The following is a 19,861-nucleotide window of genomic DNA, read 5'->3' as shown; positions in this document are numbered from 1 at the left end:
GACATTCCGGATGCTGTTGCGAGGGCATTTGGGGCAGAGGTTGCGAGGAGAACGGGCGTGGGGTTTGGCCCGATGGGGGCAAAAGGTCTGTACATCACCCCTCTGGGTCCTGTCAGACAAGATACATGGTAAACAGTGCTGTGTGCAGACAACAGCGGACAACTACAAAGGTGCAGAGAGAGTGTCTAACTGTCTAGACATTGATAGCCTGCTAACTGTTAAGGTGAAAATAATCACATTTGGGCTGATAGCTTGGGAGGAGAAAGACTGAATATCATTTCCCCCACCAGCATCTTAGGGAAATGTGAGGCTGAAATGTGGAAGTCAATATTTGCCAGCAGACCTGTATTGACAGGACGAAAGAGAGAGAATGTGCATGTGTGTGTGCGTGCATGCGTTGCCTGCGTGTGTGTGTGTGTGTGTGTGTGTGTGTATGTGTGTGCGCGTGTGTGTGTGTGTGTGTGTGTGTGTGTGTGTGTGTGTGCTCGCGCGCACATGCGTGTGTGTATGTGCGTGTGTGTGTATCTGGGTGGGGGGGGGGGTGAGGAAATGTATTAGGAATCAAATTACTGTGAAAGTGTAAGCAACTGTGTGACTGCAACTGCATGTGTGTGCTGTACATGACAGAAACATACATGTACTGTATGCAGAAACACTACTGGCTGCTATCGTTCAGCACAGGCACAGGCACAGGCGCACACACACACACACACACACACACACGCGTGCGCGCACACACATGCATACACACACACATACATATACACACACACACACACACACACACACACACACACACACACAGTCTTAGTTCAGTGTGGACTGGAGTCAACGCCTCCCTCTTTGATTGGCCAACCCCCTCCAGTCCGTCTGGCCTGGAAAATACAAGACAGAAAAGAAGTGCAGAGGAAGCAGAATCACAGGGGAGTCTCACTTCCCGTCCTACATTTTGGCTATTTTGAGTGAGCTGCAACACATTTCCTCAAACAGGTGAAGCTTTTTTAAGATGATTTGATGACCGATTTTGCTTTCATAATATGAAGCATACATAATAAGTGTAATGCAATTTCAGTGAAACAGAGTATGTCAAAACGTGGATTGCAGACATAAACATTCAGACAATACATCAGATTCAAAGGCAAACCATCACCAATTTGCTATTTTGTGAATGAGAGCATGCGGACTACACTGTAAAGCATAAAGCATTGTGGTCCACGTCATTTTGCATAATACACTGTTTTGCATATCATATTACTCATTGTTAATTTGTCTGTTATGTCCCATCCATAATGCCATCCATAACAAATATTTAAGGTGAAATATAAGTATGATGGGTGAAACAGCTTGCTTCTGGCATCTGATCACATACTGTGTCAAAAATATTCACAAGATGGTCTCCAGCTCTTTGAGAGACAAGGAGCTGTCTGGATCTTCTGCTTGTGGGGTTTGGGTTGGGGACCCCGACCCTCCGTGACTCCTGATCCCTTCATGGCTTCCCTTGTTAGCCCTGGAGTGCCTGGCAAACACTGCCGTCGCAGAGCCCGCTCCGCCCGGCCTCCTCACAGCCAGCTCCTGCTGACGACCGGAGGTCTCATTGTCACTGGGCACATATCCAGGCAGGCTGGTGAGGGGGTGGAGGGAGGTGAGGCGCGGCTGCCTGCCCCCTGGGCCCCCACCAGCGGCGGCGCCTGAGCCCGTCACCCCCCCGCTGAGGGAGAGAGCCCTGGGATTGGCCGCAGAGAGGCTAACGCTGTGGGTGGTGGTGTGTGACATCATGCCGCCATAGTAACAGCTGCCCCCGCCGCCGCTGCTGGTCATCCTGGCTTTCTGTTTGAGGTCCAGGGCCAAGCTCCGCCTCAGCCACGCCTTCTTTAACTCTGCCTGCACCTGAGGACGTGGAACAAGAGAAAAGCAGTTTGACAATTTTAGGCGACTAGGAAAAACTCAATTAATCTGATGTTATTTTTTCAGTTGGAAATGTAGGTGAATTACCTCTCCATTGCAGAAACAGTAAATGAATGCCACAACAAAGCCCTGGAAAAAATAAAACACCCAGAATTAGCGAAAAAGAAGCACAGCCACATCAGCTCCTGACCAGTGCACCCATCATGTCATCTCACATCTGGAAAGGTCGTGCATCCTCTTCCCCTGATAACGGATCATGAGTGGAAGGGGTTGGATCATAAAAGAGATCAAAGACCACTTCCATTTTCACCACTATTCAACCTAGAAACAGACTCTGTAAATAGCAATAAAACACCAACTCACACAGCCTGTCTTTGCATAAGCTCTAGGCACCACAGACTCTGAGTGAGGCTGAGATGGGACACATTGGAATTTGTCTGGAATCCGGACAAATCGTGGATATAGACTCATGAAACCTTCACACTGTGGTGGACTCTAATGCACATGTGTCATTACCTCCGCCAACGAAGGTGGCCAGGAGGTTATTATGTCTGCAAGACATTTCAAAAAGTTAGGGACGGATTTGAACGCCCCATGTAAAGATGCAGAAATTGAATAATGCAAACAACTAATATATGAAACATCATAATCACACATAAAACTCAAAGGCACTCGGTAGAGTCAGAGTAGGCTACATGACCAAAATACATAACCAAACATGGCGAGAAGTCACTCCTTCAGATGAGACCTATTGATGCTGTGTTATCTGTAGCCCCCTTCTTAATTCTCATTGAAGATACAGCAACTCTAAATGATATTGATATCAGACACCATTAATGCCTATCACCACTACACCACTGAATTAAATGCTGGGATGAGTAAAGAAACATCTGTAATCTAAATCATTTTAAATATTATAATATTCTAAATAAAATACTAAAATGAGAGGATTTCTGGGAATATTTTTTTAAGTGAAAGTGAGAAAATCATATTTTAATAATGGCAGGCGAAAATTGTGTTTGTTTGTATTCAAACATAAACGTTGTAATTTTTCACTTTTTCTGATCTCTATCTCAAACGTGGAAAAGCCATCTCAAAGTAATCGCATTACATTACAGAGTTTGGGTAATCTCTTGGAGTAGGTTACTGAATGCAAGGTGACTAGTAACTCAACTGCAACAGATACATTCTTAGAATAACCTCCCCATAGTCATGCATACCACCCAGCTTGTGAATTTGTGCATGTTCCTCTCTGACCTGGGACGAGTTGAAGAACATCTCATAGTGCATCTGCACCTGCCACAGCAGACCGGTCACCTCGGTGTAGGGCAGAGCCATGAACACCATGTAGTGCACTCCAAACAGCGGCATGAGGACCAAGGTGGACTTGAGGAGCTTCCTGCCGATAACGGACAGAACGGGACATACAGTTATCTATGGATTATGTATGAACCAATGTTTGTCAAGTCACTTTGTAGAGTGGTCAAAGTAGATTGAGAGAGGCAGTGTTTAAGTCACTTTGTAGAGTGGTCAAAGTAGATTGAGAGAGGCAGTGTTTAAGTCACTTTGTAGAGTGGTCAAAGTAGATTGAGAGAGGCAGTGTTTAAGTCACTTTGTAGAGTGGTCAAAGTAGATTGAGAGAGGCAGTGTTTAAGTCACTTTGTAGAGTGGTCAAAGTAGATTGAGAGAGGCAGTGTTTAAGTCACTTTGTAGAGTGGTCAAAGTAGATTGAGAGAGGCAGTGTTTACGTCACGTTGTAGAGTGGTCAAAGTAGATTGAGAGAGGCAGTGGTGAAAGTTATAATAGGACATCACTTTATTTGGCTGCATTTGAAAAGCAAGACTTACAGTAATACTGCAGAGCCCTTCCTCACTGGCTAAATGTCAAGAAAAGGATGTTTGTTGGCTGACATTTCAACAAACTGAGGAAGACTCAGTAACATAATATAACTATGTTACTGTGTGTATAACATGTATAACTACTGTGTAACAACTACTGTGTCAACTTAAAAGTCTCATATTCTACACCAGGGATGAGCAACTTTGATGATAGAGGGTTGCAAAAAGAAAATCCTCGCTACCAGAGGGCCAGATTGTGACCGTGCATTTCCACCAGTAGTTACCTACTGTAACCAGGCCCATCAGTCCCAATTATAGCTACTAATTTGATGAAAATGATGAAATATTACAGGTAATCAAAGGTTATTATACCGACATTTATATTTTTGGTCTCAATTGCTAGTACTGGTGGTCCCATTTAGAATAAAACATACGATAAAGCAGGCTATGCTTTGGGGCGTGATTGACAAGACTCCAGTCCAGTGATCGCGCAGGAGAGCAGGAGACCTCTGTTGGAAATCCCTGGTCTTGTGCAAGCTGCTTCTGGCTCAATAAATAAATAAATAAATAAATAAATAAATAAATAAATAAATAAATAAATATGGTGACGGTCGAGTCGAGCGGAACGGGATCGCGCTACTACCTGCGGTGGAAATGGGCCAAAAATGCCAAACTTGAGGCTTAAAAATGGGAGTCCACAAACCAATTGGTGACGTCCAGTGTTTAGTTACTGTAACTGAACTATTCTTTGCAGTAACTAGTAATCTAACAAATTACTTACTTTACAATACGCAGTATACCCCTAGAGTCTGACTCTGCACATAAATGTCAATATTAAAGTCATGGATGTAGGTCGTCATTTTCACAGATTAGATATTTGTCTTGCAGCTTATGTCACCTGTACTGCTGCCGAGGGTCCAGTTTACCAGTGTTGGTTTCCCACAATTTAGAAGCCAGCACTCGTATTATGTTAAGGAAGAGGAAGAAATTCACCTGCAGTGGCAAATATACAAGGACAATGGCAAGAAAGAAGAACATTAAGGTCTCACATATTCTTTTATGACACTTAAATGTGAAATTCTTCTAACACCACTGGCATGTCCTTACAACTATGGCTGCCAGAATGGGAACTTGATAGATCCACTTAAGGTTTCCTGCACTGATGTCCCAACATCTGAGAACAGAGAAGAGAGGAGCAGCTCTTGTGAGAATGTGTACACGTTGCCTAGTGCAAATGCTTACTCACTATCTTTCAAGACATAAATGCAATAGCCTGTATGACTCACTGTGTGTCTGCCAGTGATGCTCGGGCACTGACCCAAATGGACACAAATACGGCCGGTACACCTAAGACAGAAAAAGAGAGAGAGAGAGAAATACTTGATTTTTTTTAATTTTTTTAATAAGTTTGATTTTATGCTTTGGCAACATGTGCATGTTACATTTTCTTTTCTTTCCAAAACAACACATTTAGTGTGTCATAGAATAGATTTTAAAATACTGTTATTAGTCTATAAATCACTTAATGGCCTAGGCCCAAAATACATAGCTGAATTGCTCCCACGCTACGAACCGTCTAGACCTCTTAGGTCAGCAGGGTCCAGCTTATTAACTGTCCCTAGGATCAAATCAAATCATGGGAAGGCCGCATTTACCCACTATGCTTCTGCTAGCTGGAACAAATTGCCTGAAGACCTCAGATCTGCCCCAACTTTACTTACTTTTAAAAATAGACTAAAGACTTTTATGTTTACCATCGCTTTTAACTGCTGACAGCTGTTTCTCAATCACTATTATACAATTGGTTTTAAAACATAGATGATTGCAATTACTGCTAAAAGCTGCAGGTCTGGGGGATGGTTCCGTAATACGGATATACTCACAAGAGGGTGAGGTGATGCGTCAGGAGGGACGCACGTGTAAGGGGAGCTTAAAAGAGGACACCGTACCCAGACCTGAGTTTTATGTGTGTGTAGCCATGTTTCTTATATAGTATGTCAGGGGACTAAATATAGATAAATTGATTTATTCTATTATGCAAACCCAATGAGTCCTCTATAAGTTTTTAGCTCTTTTTGCAACTGCTGCACCTGTTGCTTAATGCACTTTTTATAATCTTTTTTTTAAGTTTTGGTGTGATGCTTTTAAATGTCCATTTTATTCTCTTCTTTTATTCTTTTATTTTCCTGTCAACCATTTTATGTGAAGCACTTTGAATTGCCTCTGTGTATGAAATGTGCTATACAAAAAAACTTGACTTGACTTGACCTTTAGGCAGAATAGGAACAAGTGCTTAGATGTAGGTACACTTTTTAAGTGGCAGAAGGTGGATCTGAATCACCAGATGACATCCTGTCTCAAACTCTGCTGTACACTTTTTTAATTCACAATGACGATGTGACATCACAGGAGCCGGGCCCAGCGGCGCTCACCCCAGCCGATGATGGTGAGCGCCCACAGGTAGTTCTTGTCGGAGAGGAAGGCCATGAAGATGAGGCTGTGCAGGTAAAGCCCCTCCACCAGGATCCAGTAGTGATTGGTAGCCAGGAAGTACAGGAAGAGCGTGACAGCCACTTTACAGCCAGCCTGATTACACAGAGCAGGAGGGAATGCAACCAGTGATGCAGTTGGAAAACAAAAGGTGGATAAAGCATGACACAAAATCAATTATATTTTCTGAAATTTTGATTTATTTGTTTTGCTTTCCCTTCAAAGACCATATCCTCATGTAACCTGCATTGTGTTGACAGCACTGGCATCTTAAGGGGGGCTTGTCCAGGGGGGGAGTGGGATTTGATCCACCGACTTGCAGCTTCCAAAGCGCATGCTCTAACCACTATGCCAAGCGAGCTAAGCTGGTTAACGGGCCTTTCTACTGGGGAGTGAGTTGAACCAACTGGCCCGCTACCACTCGAGACTCACGAGGACTCACAGTCATTGGGTTCCACTCACATGATTTACATCTGCAGTACAGACGAGGATGTGCACCCTAAATGTCACATCATAAAGTCTTGTGTCAGCCCAAACAGCTGGGTAAACTCCATTCTGAAAATAAAGAGGTGGATAAACTGAATTTAGATGGGTTTATCCTCCACTGCATGACTGCATTCAACCAAATCCACTATGCTTGTATATATATTTATTTTCTTTTTGCCAATTCAGTTAATTTTGATCTGTAATTACAGAGCAAAATGAGAGGCTTTTCTTTTCTTATGTAGGCCTATGTAAGAGGAGGAGCTTGTATTGCATCTTCACCACCATAACTGTAGACTCTTTTATGACTGTCCTATCCCTCTATCTAAAGCTCAAACACAGAAGACAGCCATATCCGTACAAAAAGAAAGAAAGAAAGAAAGAAAGAAAGAAAGAAAGAAAGAAAGAAAGAAAGAAAGGCCACTGTACCATATGGGGCCTCTGTCCTATAAGGTCGGGCTCGGCCTTGTTGTCGTCGGATATGGAGTAGAGCACAGCGTCCTTCACAAAGATACTGACCGCCCGACACATGAAGGAGGCGAAGAGGTGAATGTGGATGTAATTGCGTGTGCAGTGGAGACGTCTGCAGGTGTGTGTGTGTGTGTGTGTGTGTGTGTGTGTGTGTGTGTGTGTGTGTGTGTGTGTGTGTGTGTGTGTGTGTGTGTGTGTGCACGTGTGTGTGTGTGTGTGTGTGTGTGTGCGCGCGCGTGTGTGTGTGTGTGAGAGAGAGAGAGAGCGAAAGAGGGATGGAGAAAGAAGTTTAAAAAATGGCATTTAAAAGATAAAGGATGCATCATTATTGTACTATCCAGTGTCTGTGTGTGTGTGTGTGTGTGTGTGTGTGTGTGTGTGTGTGTGTGTGTGTGTATGTGTGTGTGTGCGCGCGCGCGCGTGCGTATGCGTGCGCCTGTGTGTGTGTGTGTGTGTGTGTGTGTGCATGTGCGTGTGCATGCGTGCGCCTGTGTGTGTGTGTGTGTGTGTGTGTGTGTGTGTGTGTGTGTGTGTGTGTGTGTGTGTGTGTGTGTGTGTGTGTGTGTGTGTGTGTGTGTGCATAGTCTATTGGCATAACAAAGATTGATGATAAGGGAACTAGGCCAACACTTTCCAAAACAGATGGATGACCCATACTGACCCATATAATGATGACAGTCTAATGATGACTATTTAGATCCAAGTGATGTTAAAGCATGTTCATCCTCAATCAAGCTTTGACAGCTCATAGAGCACCGCAGGAATGAGTCCGGAAGTAGCGCTTGGGTTCGTCAGAGGAAAAGTGAATGGGGTTTTAGAATGGGGATTTCACTTAAATGCATAAAATAAGGTCTGTGGTTAACAAAGGTTTATGGGAGTGCGAATTTGGGTTCAGCAGGATAATCTTCACAAAGGTGAATCACTTTTATGACTTTTGGAACGTAAATGCGTTTTTGTTTTTACGTGATTTTTAGAAAACGCTTCAAAAGGCATAAAAGTTATTTACGTTCGTGAAGATTATCCTGCTGAACCCAAATTCGTGCTCCCATAAGCTTTTGTTAACCACACACCTTTATTTGATGCATTTAAGTGAAATCCCCATTCTAAAACCCCATAGACTTTCCCCCTGACGAACCAACATGGTGGCGGTTTCTGGTTAAGCCTACAAAAATACGTCATCCCTGCGGTACTCTATTGTTCATTCCAAAAAGCTCCATATGCTGAGGAACCAAAATGCCTTCACATACAAGCTAAACCAGATGCCTTCAGCATTCCCTTTCAGTCAGGGACCAATAGTTTGCACCTTTTGGAAGGGGGAGGTCTATTAATTTTGATAATTCATCTAGGAGACATTGATATGGGATGTGTAGAAAAGGCTCCGTAATGCCCCACCGTCAGGCCTGTTTGTGGGCCAATTGACGCCCACGATCCAAAGGGGCCCACGACCCAATGATGATGTCACGGCCGATGATGTCAGAGTTCACCTTGTGAGGTCATCGGTGATGTCAGATTTTCCCCCGTGAGGTCATCGGTGATGTCAGACGGTCTAGGCTGTTTCCAGACTGTGTGATGTCAGACGTGACTTTGTGAGGTCATCGATGATGTCATACCTCCCGGGACGTTGTGACATCACCAATGATGTCAGACCTCGTATGTGGGAGGTATAAAAGTGAAATTCTATCTGTAAGCTATCTATCTACGTTCTCTCTCTGCACATGATACACGGGTGCTGTTCTCTGTCTCTGCAATCTGTAAGCTATCTATCTGCTAGCTACTCTGTATGTTGCTTCTGCCTGACATTTCTGCCTGATATCTCAAATAAACTGCCTGAAAGACATCTCTGTGGTTCTAAACGATCACGCCTCGCGAGCTCTTACCTAAGATCCAGCAAACTTCACACAAACTTCCTAACAGGATGCTAAAGATGTTTTTTAGTGAATTCATGCTACAAGGTTTGTAGTTTCTTACTTGAAATAGCAGAGGATGGAGACTGCCACCAGTAGTGACGCCAGAGAAATGGAGTAGCCAACTGTGTACATCAGATGGAGTCTCTCAAACACCTTCTGAAACAAAATCAAAACACTTAGAGAACGTGTGTGTGTGTGTGTGTGTGTGTGTGTGTGTGTGTGTGTGTGTGTGTGTGTGTGTGTGTGTGTGTGTGTGTGCGTGCATGTGCGCACATACGTGCGAGTGCGTGCGCTTCTTGCATCCACGAATAGGTGCGTACAACTGAGTCAGTGTTTATTCGAGAAGAAAGATTTTTTAAAGAATTATATGAAGGCCTGGTGAATTCCACAAATGACACAATTTTTTTTTTAGCAAATATCAGTAACTGGACTTATTTCACAAGATAAAAAGAACATATTTCATACAACTCACTGATAGGTTTCAGAACCATTCTGTTATTTTCTTATTTGTGTATCCTATTTCTTTAGCATGGTAATCAAAACATTGGAGGCAAAAGTAATTTTGGGAACAAGTCTGAAGCATAGTGTTACTGTATATAAAGTATTTACCAGCTAGTGTGTGGCTGGTATTGTTTTCACCTTGTGAGTCATTAGCCATGTTTGTAATGGTTCACTCATTCAATCACTATTCCCCATGTGTGTGTATATATATATATATATATATATATATATATGGATATAGATATAGATATATACTGTAGATATAGATGTCTGTTTGTCTGTGGACAGATTTTGTTAATGCTATAGCGTTACAACCGTGCAAGATGCCGTCATGAAACTTTACACGTGTGTAGTTCATATCGCAATGAAGGCTGAGTTCACAAATGGGTGTGGTCCGAGCAAGGGAGCCCGAAGTACACACACACACACACACACACACACACACACACACACACACACACACACACACACACACACACACACACACACACACACACACACACACACACACACACACACACAAACACACCTCCTCTTGGCTCCTGTGGTTGGAGGTCAAGTATGTGGTGCACTCAGTATAGTTGGCCCAGGTGCGGTTGATACTGGGCACCTGCTCCCAGTTTCCTGAGGCATCGCACTGGCGGTAAGCTCGGCCTGGACCACGCGAACGCAGGATGGAGTCACAGATGGGACAAAATTAACACAGCAGTGCACTATAAAGTAGAAGGCCTATTGGCAGCATATTACACTTTGCTTGACAAAGATCCTGTGAAGATCGAAACGTTTCAAATAAAAAACCTTTGATGGAGCCTCAGTGTGCGGACATTGGGCTCTATTCTCCCACAGGCCATCGGCGCTATTACGGGCCTTAACCGCAAAAAAACGTGCCTTGCGCCTGTTTCGGCAAGATAGCAATAGGCTTTAGGCTGCCAAATGCGCTTTAGGCCGAATGGGCGTGGCGCAGTCCCAAAGTGGGCGTGTCGGCGCTAAATACCAGCCTAGTCATATCTTGGGAGCTGGCCTACATTTAGCGCTTTGCGCTTTTCAAAAGCAGGCCTATTCTTTGCCTTCACTGCTTCTTCTCTGTCACCCTTCTCTCTCTCTCTCTCTGAGTTCCCAGCATGCATTGTGTTTCTTCATTTCGCTACTAAATAGCCACCAAATGAGCCAAAATAGATATAAAAGGTAGTTCTAAATTAATGTGTAATGGTAACACAGCCTGCCATTGTCAACATTTCAATATTGGACCAAATAAAACCTCGAAATGAAAACACCACCCTATGTGAAACATATATGTCCTCCTGGGCATATATATACCCCTTGTCGAGTTAACGTGATTTAGAGAAGTAACAGCGGAACGCGCTTCGGAACGCGCTTCTAATGGCATCTGCTATACTGTGATGTCCGTCCAATAACTTGGCCCTATTTCACATTTAGTTTTACAATAAAAACACATTTATGCAATGACTTGACATAATGTAGGGTATATTTATGTGCATCATCCTTCCTGCAGCAGGCGAGAGAAAATGATATCTTTCTGGACAAACTTTCACCAATCTAATAGGCTATATTTTTCTAGCTGATGCATAGAACATTATTTTCACTTTGATCTTGCTATAGTGTAGCGTATTTACATGCTTGCAGTAGGTATTGAAACTGCAGTTAGATTGGTTTGAGAAGCATAATAATATGGAATAATAGCCTATAATGCAGACAGACAGGCTGGATGAAGGGAGGGGGGGGGGGGGCAGAGCGTTTGGCTTTCGTCTGGTTTTGCGGGATCACTGGAATTGGAGCTAAAAAGGCAAGCGTGCGATTCGTTTATTGCACTTATCCAATGAGCATGACGGTGCATAATTTTACGCCTAAAAGGCGTCGTTGTAATGCTTTGGGCTGCATCTAGCGCCAGCACGACGATATCAAGTGCGCCTTTCCACGCCCACTGCTTTGATCTGCGCCTGCCGCTGGGCCTAGAAACTGCGCCGATGCAACGATAGGGGCCTTTATCTTTTTGTTATAGTTACCTTTTGTCCAGCACCTGTAAGTTTTTTGGATGTGTGCATAATTGTCTTTTTCAGCAGACACTTTCACAATGTTATTGAAGGCAATATACGGTCCTCTAGAAAAAGTATTATTTCAGCTGTACTTTGGAATTGAGTAGGCTATGCTGGTCTTGTGAGTCTGAAGACTTTCTATTTATATTCAGCACGGCCTATTCTAGCGTGCATCATGAATGCAGATATTCATTCTTCTAGTTGCACATCAGAAGCAGCATCTCTCTCCTGCATGTCATCTGCATTATTTGACATGATGTAACATACATAAAATGCACTACTACTACACACACATTTACCTCTGGCTTTCTTCCAAGAAAGTTGCCATGGGCGATCTATTTCATATTGCAGCATATCAGGACCAAGCTGTGTTGTGTGACTACTGAATGAGAGTGTCATTTTCTCTATTTCTCTATCAATTGTTCAAATGTTATCTTTATTCTGTATATTCTTGCTACTGTTGTGCCAGCTAGAATTAGCTAGACATATTTTCTGTGAAGCCCTCTGAGACATGCTTGTGAATTAGGGCTATATAAATAAACTTGACTTGACTTGACTTGACCTACCTCTGTGGTTGAAGTCGTAGATGTACTCTGGACACAGAACTGAGACCAGCTGAACGGCTCGGCTCCACGGCCAGCAGATGATCCCGTCCCACTCTGGGAGGCAGTCACCTTCTTCGCAAATGACAGAAAAAAACGTGTGTGTGTGTGTGGGGGGGTGAGATAACCCTAAACCCAAACCCTAACCCTAACTTCCTTAAGTGTGAGCTTAGTGTGTAACATGCATGATGATGACAGGAAATGTGTCTTTCTCCATTCCTGAAACAATTGTGTGTGCAAATTGAATTCACATATCGCTAAATTGCTATTTTTATTTTTATTATTATTTATTATACAATAACTGTGTTTACTTATGTGCTTCTCTTCTGACACACTAGGGCTAGTTCTTATGAGATTCATTCCCCAGTGAAAGGCTGTCATCAGCGTCTATGTCATAATCTAAATGAAAAATGCACTCGCATTGTCCACACCTGAATTAAACACCTCGCACCCGGAGGGATAGTTGTCAGCAGGATATTGGATAGATGCTATATCTGGTCATAAATCTTTGATAACACTATTTCTGATTATACATTAGCACATCCGCATGTACTCAGTGACCTTTCTGTTTCTGTTCTCTCTCTTTTTTTCTTGCTACCACAAAGGGTGGCACAGGGCATTTAAGAACCTTGCGTGATTAACGAACAAAGTTTTGGAATATTTGGAAGGATAAAACGTCTTCACCCCCATCTGCCATGATGATAATAACATACACTAGCTTTGAATCTGACAGAGGCTTTTTTTGTCATTCCTGATTCATATACCGGTATATGTATATATATATATGTATATAATATATATATATATTATATAACCATACGGTCTTTCTAATTAGGCCACCAAAAGGAGTGCACCAACCTTTAATGAGGGCCATTTGTGCCTGTATACTCTTCTCACATTTGGCGCGAGCCCCAATCAGAACATAGATCTGCTCGTCTCGCGTGATGACATCATCGGAGTCTATCTGTAGAGAGACAAAACCCCAATGTCAGATAGCAGACTCCTATAGAACATTTAAGCAATGCAATAGCGTTGCACGTGCAAGCAATAAAACTCACAGTCTGATTGGTCCATATGGCGTAAAATTTAAAGAGTTTCAGTGACTTCCTGCAGCAAGTGAATTAATTTTAGTAGTTAGGAAAATGACCTGATTTTAGTAATTATCACTGATCTAATTTTAAAAATAGAGTGAACAAGGAAGAGTATTCATGGCCCTCCTGGAGGCTATAGGTTTTCTAACCCCTTAATAGCACTAGTATGAGTTGTGCCAAACGTTAATATCTCAAAAACTATACATCACATCGCTTATATTTTGACATTCTGAGTGAGAGCAGAATTAGCTCAAGAGTTTGATGTATAATATATGCATGTCGTGTTAAAGTTGTTTTAAAAATGTAAACAGGGTCAACCGGCTAGAGTCAGATGCTCAAACTCAGGCTCCATGGGGTTCCATTGCCGTTGCCACCCAGTGACGCGGTTTGTTTACCAAAATGCTGCTCGGCTGATCCCTCGTATAGTCATGAGTAGTCTCGCTGGCCAGCCTCCTCTCCCTTCCATCCGAGGAGTCTGGCGCCGCAGGTCTCCATAGTGGGATTGCGATGGGCGGCGCTTAGCGGCAGTGCCCTTGGAAAATAGTTTCAAACAATCCAACTTGCCGCTTTCAGCGTGTAGCAACGAGCTAGCGTGTAGGTTTCTGCCGTTAGCTTGCTAGCTAGTTAGCGTTGTTGTTTTCCCTGAGGCGGCAGGGGACTATTTACAGCAACACACAGGGAAGAGGGAGCGGAAGCCACTCTGATTGACATGGTCGGAGCCAATGACAGAGCTTCTTAAGCGGGGAGCGGACATCCGGCTGCCACTGAAACCGACGCCTCCAATGGGAGAGCAGGGGAGGGTTTATCCCAGTTATGGAGACCTGCGGCGCCAGACTCCTCGGACGGAAGGGAGAGGAGGCTGGCCAGCGAGACTAAGTCATGAGTGACCCTTGCTTGACTTAAGAGAATTGCACAGTTGCCATCAGTAATGCACAATTACAGACAGTAGATTTGATCATGTGTTTGATAGCTGAGATAACCCTACGTGAGAACGTGTTCTTCAAATGTAATTCTTTACACTAAAAAAAATTGAACATTTTGAGGTTTTGTTATTATTGATTTTCTTTGTCTGGCCCACTTGAGACCAAATTGGGTCGCATGTGGCCCGTGAACTAAAATGGGTTTGACAGCCCTGCTTCAATGTGTCCAGTCCAGAGAGATTCAAAGTATCCTAATTGCAGCTAGGCGCTGGGAAGTCTGTCTCCCACTTGGATGATTTGTCTAACCGCAGCTCAGGGTCTCAAACGCTCCCGAGGATCTGAGGTGCTGCCTCCAGGTGTTGTGAAATACTTGTGTGAGGGTGCGGTATGTGATGATCCCCCGCCAACCCCTTTTCCAGCGGTGGGGCTGCCGCTGGCCACATGCGGGGGCCTTGTCCCCAGGACCCCAGCCATGTGGGTGAGAGCTCACCCACACAAGCAGCTTTGTGTTCATGGGTACATTTCACAACCGCACAGCAAAACTAGCAGCGGCTCAGCTAGACCCCTCACATGAAGATGGCTAGCCAGACGGAGAGAAGAAAGAGGGAGCCAGATCAGAGGCCGGAAATTTGTTCACAGAAAAGAAAGCAAGAAAGACCAGAGGATCGAGTTAGATACAACAATGGAGCATAGTTTCTGTGACTACCGTACTTCCCCAATGGGAATTTTATGTGCATATTCACCTTATGTAGCCCCGCCCACTTGACCCATTGTGTCACGACTTCCTGTTCAAAACGCCGGCGGTTTTACCTGCTCAAACTAGTCTGACTCACCAGGTCAAACCTAGTTTGACTCACATATGAGTGAGACTAGGTTTAGGAGTCACAGGAAGTGTAAACACAATCAGAACTTCCGATTCTCTCTTAGTCTCTCAAGCCAGACTGTCTCTTCTACATAAGGTACATACATTTGACAGGGGGTCTCATGGCTCTGGCCACCTTCCCCACAAGCTAAAGAAAACTGCTCACTCTCTGTCACTGAGCGAACCCAAGTCCAACTGGAAAAACCCATGGAGATGGATGTGAGAACTACTGGCACACATTCTTGGCGTAATCCGTTAAAATAAACCGGCCGGTGCATTATTTGAACAGCGTTTCAAATATAGCAGCACTCGAAGGCATCTACAATATGTCTCACAGCTATATCGTTTCCTCGGGTGATTTGTTGTGAGAGCCGGCACTCCCAGGCAAAACCAATACAGCCACCTTGACCGCCGGCTCAGACCGCAAGAGTTTGTTGCTCTATGGTAGTCAGTGGACACATATGGCAGTGTTGACAATGGTGACTAACCTCTGTGTGTGCGTGTGCATGTGTCCACGCTCCCATTAAAACTGTCAGGAGACTAGCCGAGGTTAATAGATTTTCTCATTATGCATATTCAGTTCATTTTGTGTTTGCCCTTTGCCTGTCTTGTTTTCTGCTGTCTGTCTGTGTCCAGTTCCCATACACCCAGCCCCTCTTGCTGCAGCTCCACTGATTGTTTACCTGTTTCCCGCTCTTACCTGTTCCACCTTGTCTCCGCCTCTTATGCATCATCCTCCAGTCAATCATCCTCCAGCCCATCAAAGCACACCTGTCTCCACTTATTGTTTCTCAACCACTGGGCCCACTGGTGGGCCTCAGAGTGCCATCTAGTGGGCCGCAGATGACCTTTCTTTCACATCAAGATATCAGAATGTCTATCATTTATGTGGGGAGGTGGTCCTCAGAATTGTTTTAACAATCATAAGTGGGACTTGAATGACAAAAGGTTGAGCTCCCCTGAGCTAGGTTATGTATATACCATGTGTTGTCAGTCTCTGCCAGTTCATCCCAGTGTTTTCTCCTGTGTGTCGTTCCAGCCTGTTTCTCTATAGCCCATGACTTGTTATGACCTTTTCCCTGCCTATATTGACTCAGGCTCAGCTCTCTGTTTTTGTACTGTTGTCTGGATTGTTTAGATTATTTGGTTCTGGCTTGGATTTGGATCAGTTAAGTATAAAGACCCTTGAACTTTCACCCCTGCCTGGTGTGTTCCACTTTTGGGGTGCGTCCTGCCTAAAGACCTGACAAAAACAGCTGTCACATGTCAATTCCATGACCACAATTTGATTCAAGCTTGATACACTGGCTTTGCACGAGCTAACAAGCTTTTTTGCAAATAAATAAATAAATAAAAATCCTTCACTTGACTCTCAGCAGAATACTCCTTTTCTCAAAAACAAATTCCACCATAACTGTCTCAATCAGTACAATTGCAGCATAGGTCAATCCACTCTGATCAATACGGTATAGTACGAATATACGAATAGTCATTCACTGTCATTGTACCGGAGGGGTTTTGCTGACCGAGAGGGAGTGTTAGAGAAACAATTAGTCGTACGCATCTCCCAGCCTTTGTGTCCTCGTTGGATTTGCGCTCTCTTGCCTCTCCTTTGAGAGAGTGATTTTCAGGCTGGCTGAGCACGGAGTTGTAAGTCTGCCGCAGGTCGACAGCAGGGATCGACCTGGGAAGATGGAGATGAGACACTTAGCAGGGCCTGCAGCAGGGTCACGCGTCAGTGGGTGAAAGGTTAAGGGGTCAGAGGTGATGTGTTTTTCTGAGGTAAACCAGGCCTCAGGCGATGAGGAGAGAGAGGGCTGCTGTTTTGGCAGCACTGCCGCTGCTGAGGCAAGTCAAAACTAGGGGTTTTGTAGGCGATACTTGTGTGAGAGTTGAGATGAGGTCATAGTGAGATTGTATATGTGTACAAGTGAAACCCAACTGTCCCTAATGAAAAAAACACTAGAATAGGCTATTCATATAGGGACTTAATGCGTGCCTTGGAGACACTTGTACAGTAAATTGTTGTTTGTACATTTGTATATTGTTTTTGTGTTTTTGTACCTACATGTTTTGCTATGTGGTTTTTATGTTTGCTGCAGCACAAATCGCCCTTTTGGGACAAATTATAAATTCGAACCTTCTGTGCTGCTACTATTAATAGTGAGTTTATACTAGTGACCTTATCACACCTTCCATTACAGAAAAGTCACAAGTGATTCAAAGCATGTGTATTTTTGGAACACGTTTGTTCATGTGAACAGCTCCCCCCCTCCACACTGTATTTCTGATGTGAAAATTGAAATTCATAGATGATGTTTTTTTTCCCATGTTTTTTTCCATCACATTTCCACTTACTCTCCCTACCCTCCTATTACATATGACAATATTTGTTTTATGTGACAATATTAAAAGGGGAAAATGTCATTTTCAGATAGAAAATGGGAAATTTCACATGTTCACATATGAAAACTAACATGTCCCAAAGCACATGTTTTGAATTCACGTAGATTTTCCAGTGTAGTAGTATCACTGCTGTTTGTAGCGGTATTCACAGAATATCCTATCTAAAATGTATTATAGTTATTACAGATATTTTGCAGCCACTTTGCTTTAATTACTGTGAAGAAAACATTTGTTTGAACCCACAACTCTGTAATGATTAAATTTTCTTAATGCTTCATGTCATACTGCCAGCCAGTTACTTTGTTGAGTTGATGCTCCTCTGGATGTAGGTTCTTTGTTGTTTGAAGTTGGGTTAAATTTGGAACTGAGCTACCAAAGATTCAACGGTGGAGCAGAGTGCAGATAGAATACTTCACCAGCACTGCTACGAAAGTCCTTCAGCATCACCAAACTCCACCACCCATTTTAGGTGAATATTGAAGGTCTATCTGGCATGTTTGCTGAAGCTCAAAATAAATCTGTCCCCATGGTGCGAACTGCGAACCATCAAAGAGAGAGTCACAGACACATGAAATGTTCTATATTTGGCCCAATGTGCAGTGGTATGGAAGTGTTATGTCTGACTCAACGTGAAAACGATATTACAGTATGTGCTGTTAAAAGTTCAGATTTAGCACATTAAAACTGTCATTTCGTATGGTGTAGATTAGAATAAGAATCTAAATCATGCTGAGAATTTAGTTTGTGTGGTGTTCGTATTTGTTTGTGTTAACAGATTACTGCTGGAGATTATAAATCCAATCACCAAAAATGTCATCAGAATATGTCAATTTCCATTGCAGTGCTTTTTAGAACCTGACTTTTCACAAATGGTCAAACGTAATTAAAAAAAAGCTTGTTTGTTCAAAAAGTCCCAGTATGACAAAACTTTTTCGACTGTTGATGATGATGGAAGAATTTATCAAAACATGAAAACAAGCAATGTCTATTTACAAATTTAGTTGATCAACTAAAATGTATTTAAGATAGATTTTTTTTTTAAATCAATCAACCAATCATATACTTTGGATAAGCAGAGTAGGCTACACTTACCAGTGCAGTCACTGTTCCTAGGACATGGAGGAGGAGAAAGGTGCTCATTCCCTGTACAGACATGACTTCTTCTTCTTCTTCTTCTGCTTTGTCTGCGACCCTCCACTTATGTGTTTAATCAGCATACAACTTTCCACACAAACTCTTCAAAATCCTCCTCAGGGTACGATGAAGGAACGCTCTCCCAAAACAAAGTGCTGTGCTCCGGTTCCATCACTGCTCCTCCTGCCTTGTTGCTTGCAGACCAGTCATAAGTGATGATGCTGATGATGATCAGAAAAAGTTAAAACTTCATGTTGTTGATTAAGAATACAAACTTTGAATGACCAATTATTTGATCATTTGTAAAATGCCTTTTAGGATGGTGACTACAGCTTCTCCCGACATCAAGAAATTATCCCCTAAAATCTTCTCTTCTCTCCAGTTCTCTTTTCCCAGTTTTCTTCTCAGAGGCTCAATGTGGACATCACTAACCAGGTTTCTTCAACCATGTAGGAGGACCTGCTGGTGTTGCTTTGTAAGCTGTGCTGTGGTGTGGGAAGGTCTCTGTGGGGAGGAAATGGGATTTGTATTGTTGTCAGTCAGAGACAGGCTGGCCCTGATTGGCTGCACAGCTTCCATCTCTCTTAACTCTTTGTTCTCCTCTGGTGTGCATGGTCATCTGCCGCAGTTTGCTTGTCTGTCTAGGACTGTTGGGAATATTCAAAGTTCCTGAGGAATGGGTTTGGAAAAGCGAAGAAAGAGCAAGGACATATGGAATGGAGGTCTTAGAGTTCACTAAGTCTACCTCAGTTAGTGTTCCCCCTTGGCTGCTCCCAGAAGTCAAGATCGACATGAGTATTCTGGAAAATAAAAGAGAATGGGAAATGAATGAAGTGGGAGTCAAAAGTGTGTATCTGAGAAATAGTTATAATGGCTATCTCAAAATATTCAGATGGTTCTAAGAATAAAGAGTTCTGGGTGGGAATTAGTGTGTTTGTCTCTGAGTTCAAAATTTCTATTTCCAAAGACTATCAGACCAACTATCAGTATTTGGGTTACAGTGGGTAGAGGAGGTCAGGCCTGACAGGGTGGTGGTGCACTCATTCAGTTGCTGCTTTGAAAATTATAGTCAACAAATACGCTCAGAGAAGATTTATTAATTGAACTTTACCATAGTCTATTAAGAATTCATAGAGGTTGTATAGATAGGCAGTTTTGTTTGGTTTCAGCTAGACTCAGCTCTCAGTCTTAATCCGT

General features: G+C 43.2%; 1 protein-coding gene across 1 annotated transcript; it reads right to left on the bottom strand.

The window, feature by feature from the left end:
- Window positions 1-1,383: 1,383 nt before the first annotated feature.
- pth3r (parathyroid hormone 3 receptor) lies at window positions 1,384-18,685 on the bottom strand (the record flags this gene model as incomplete). Its single annotated transcript, XM_083635844.1, has 13 exons — window positions 1,384-1,887; window positions 1,993-2,034; window positions 3,163-3,304; window positions 4,642-4,736; window positions 4,851-4,917; window positions 5,030-5,090; window positions 6,176-6,329; window positions 7,146-7,299; window positions 9,156-9,250; window positions 10,125-10,249; window positions 12,216-12,326; window positions 13,110-13,215; window positions 18,623-18,685. The coding sequence occupies 13 exons, from the start codon at window positions 18,683-18,685 to the stop codon at window positions 1,384-1,386; spliced, it is 1,719 nt and encodes a 572-aa protein (XP_083491970.1).
- Between the last annotated feature and the right edge of the window lie 1,176 nt (window positions 18,686-19,861).

The sequence above is a fragment of the Poromitra crassiceps genome (assembly GCF_964638095.1).
Source record: "Poromitra crassiceps genome assembly, chromosome: 4".
Classification (NCBI taxonomy): Eukaryota; Metazoa; Chordata; class Actinopteri; order Beryciformes; family Melamphaidae; genus Poromitra; species Poromitra crassiceps.
This window is presented reverse-complemented; position numbering and strand designations above follow the sequence as displayed.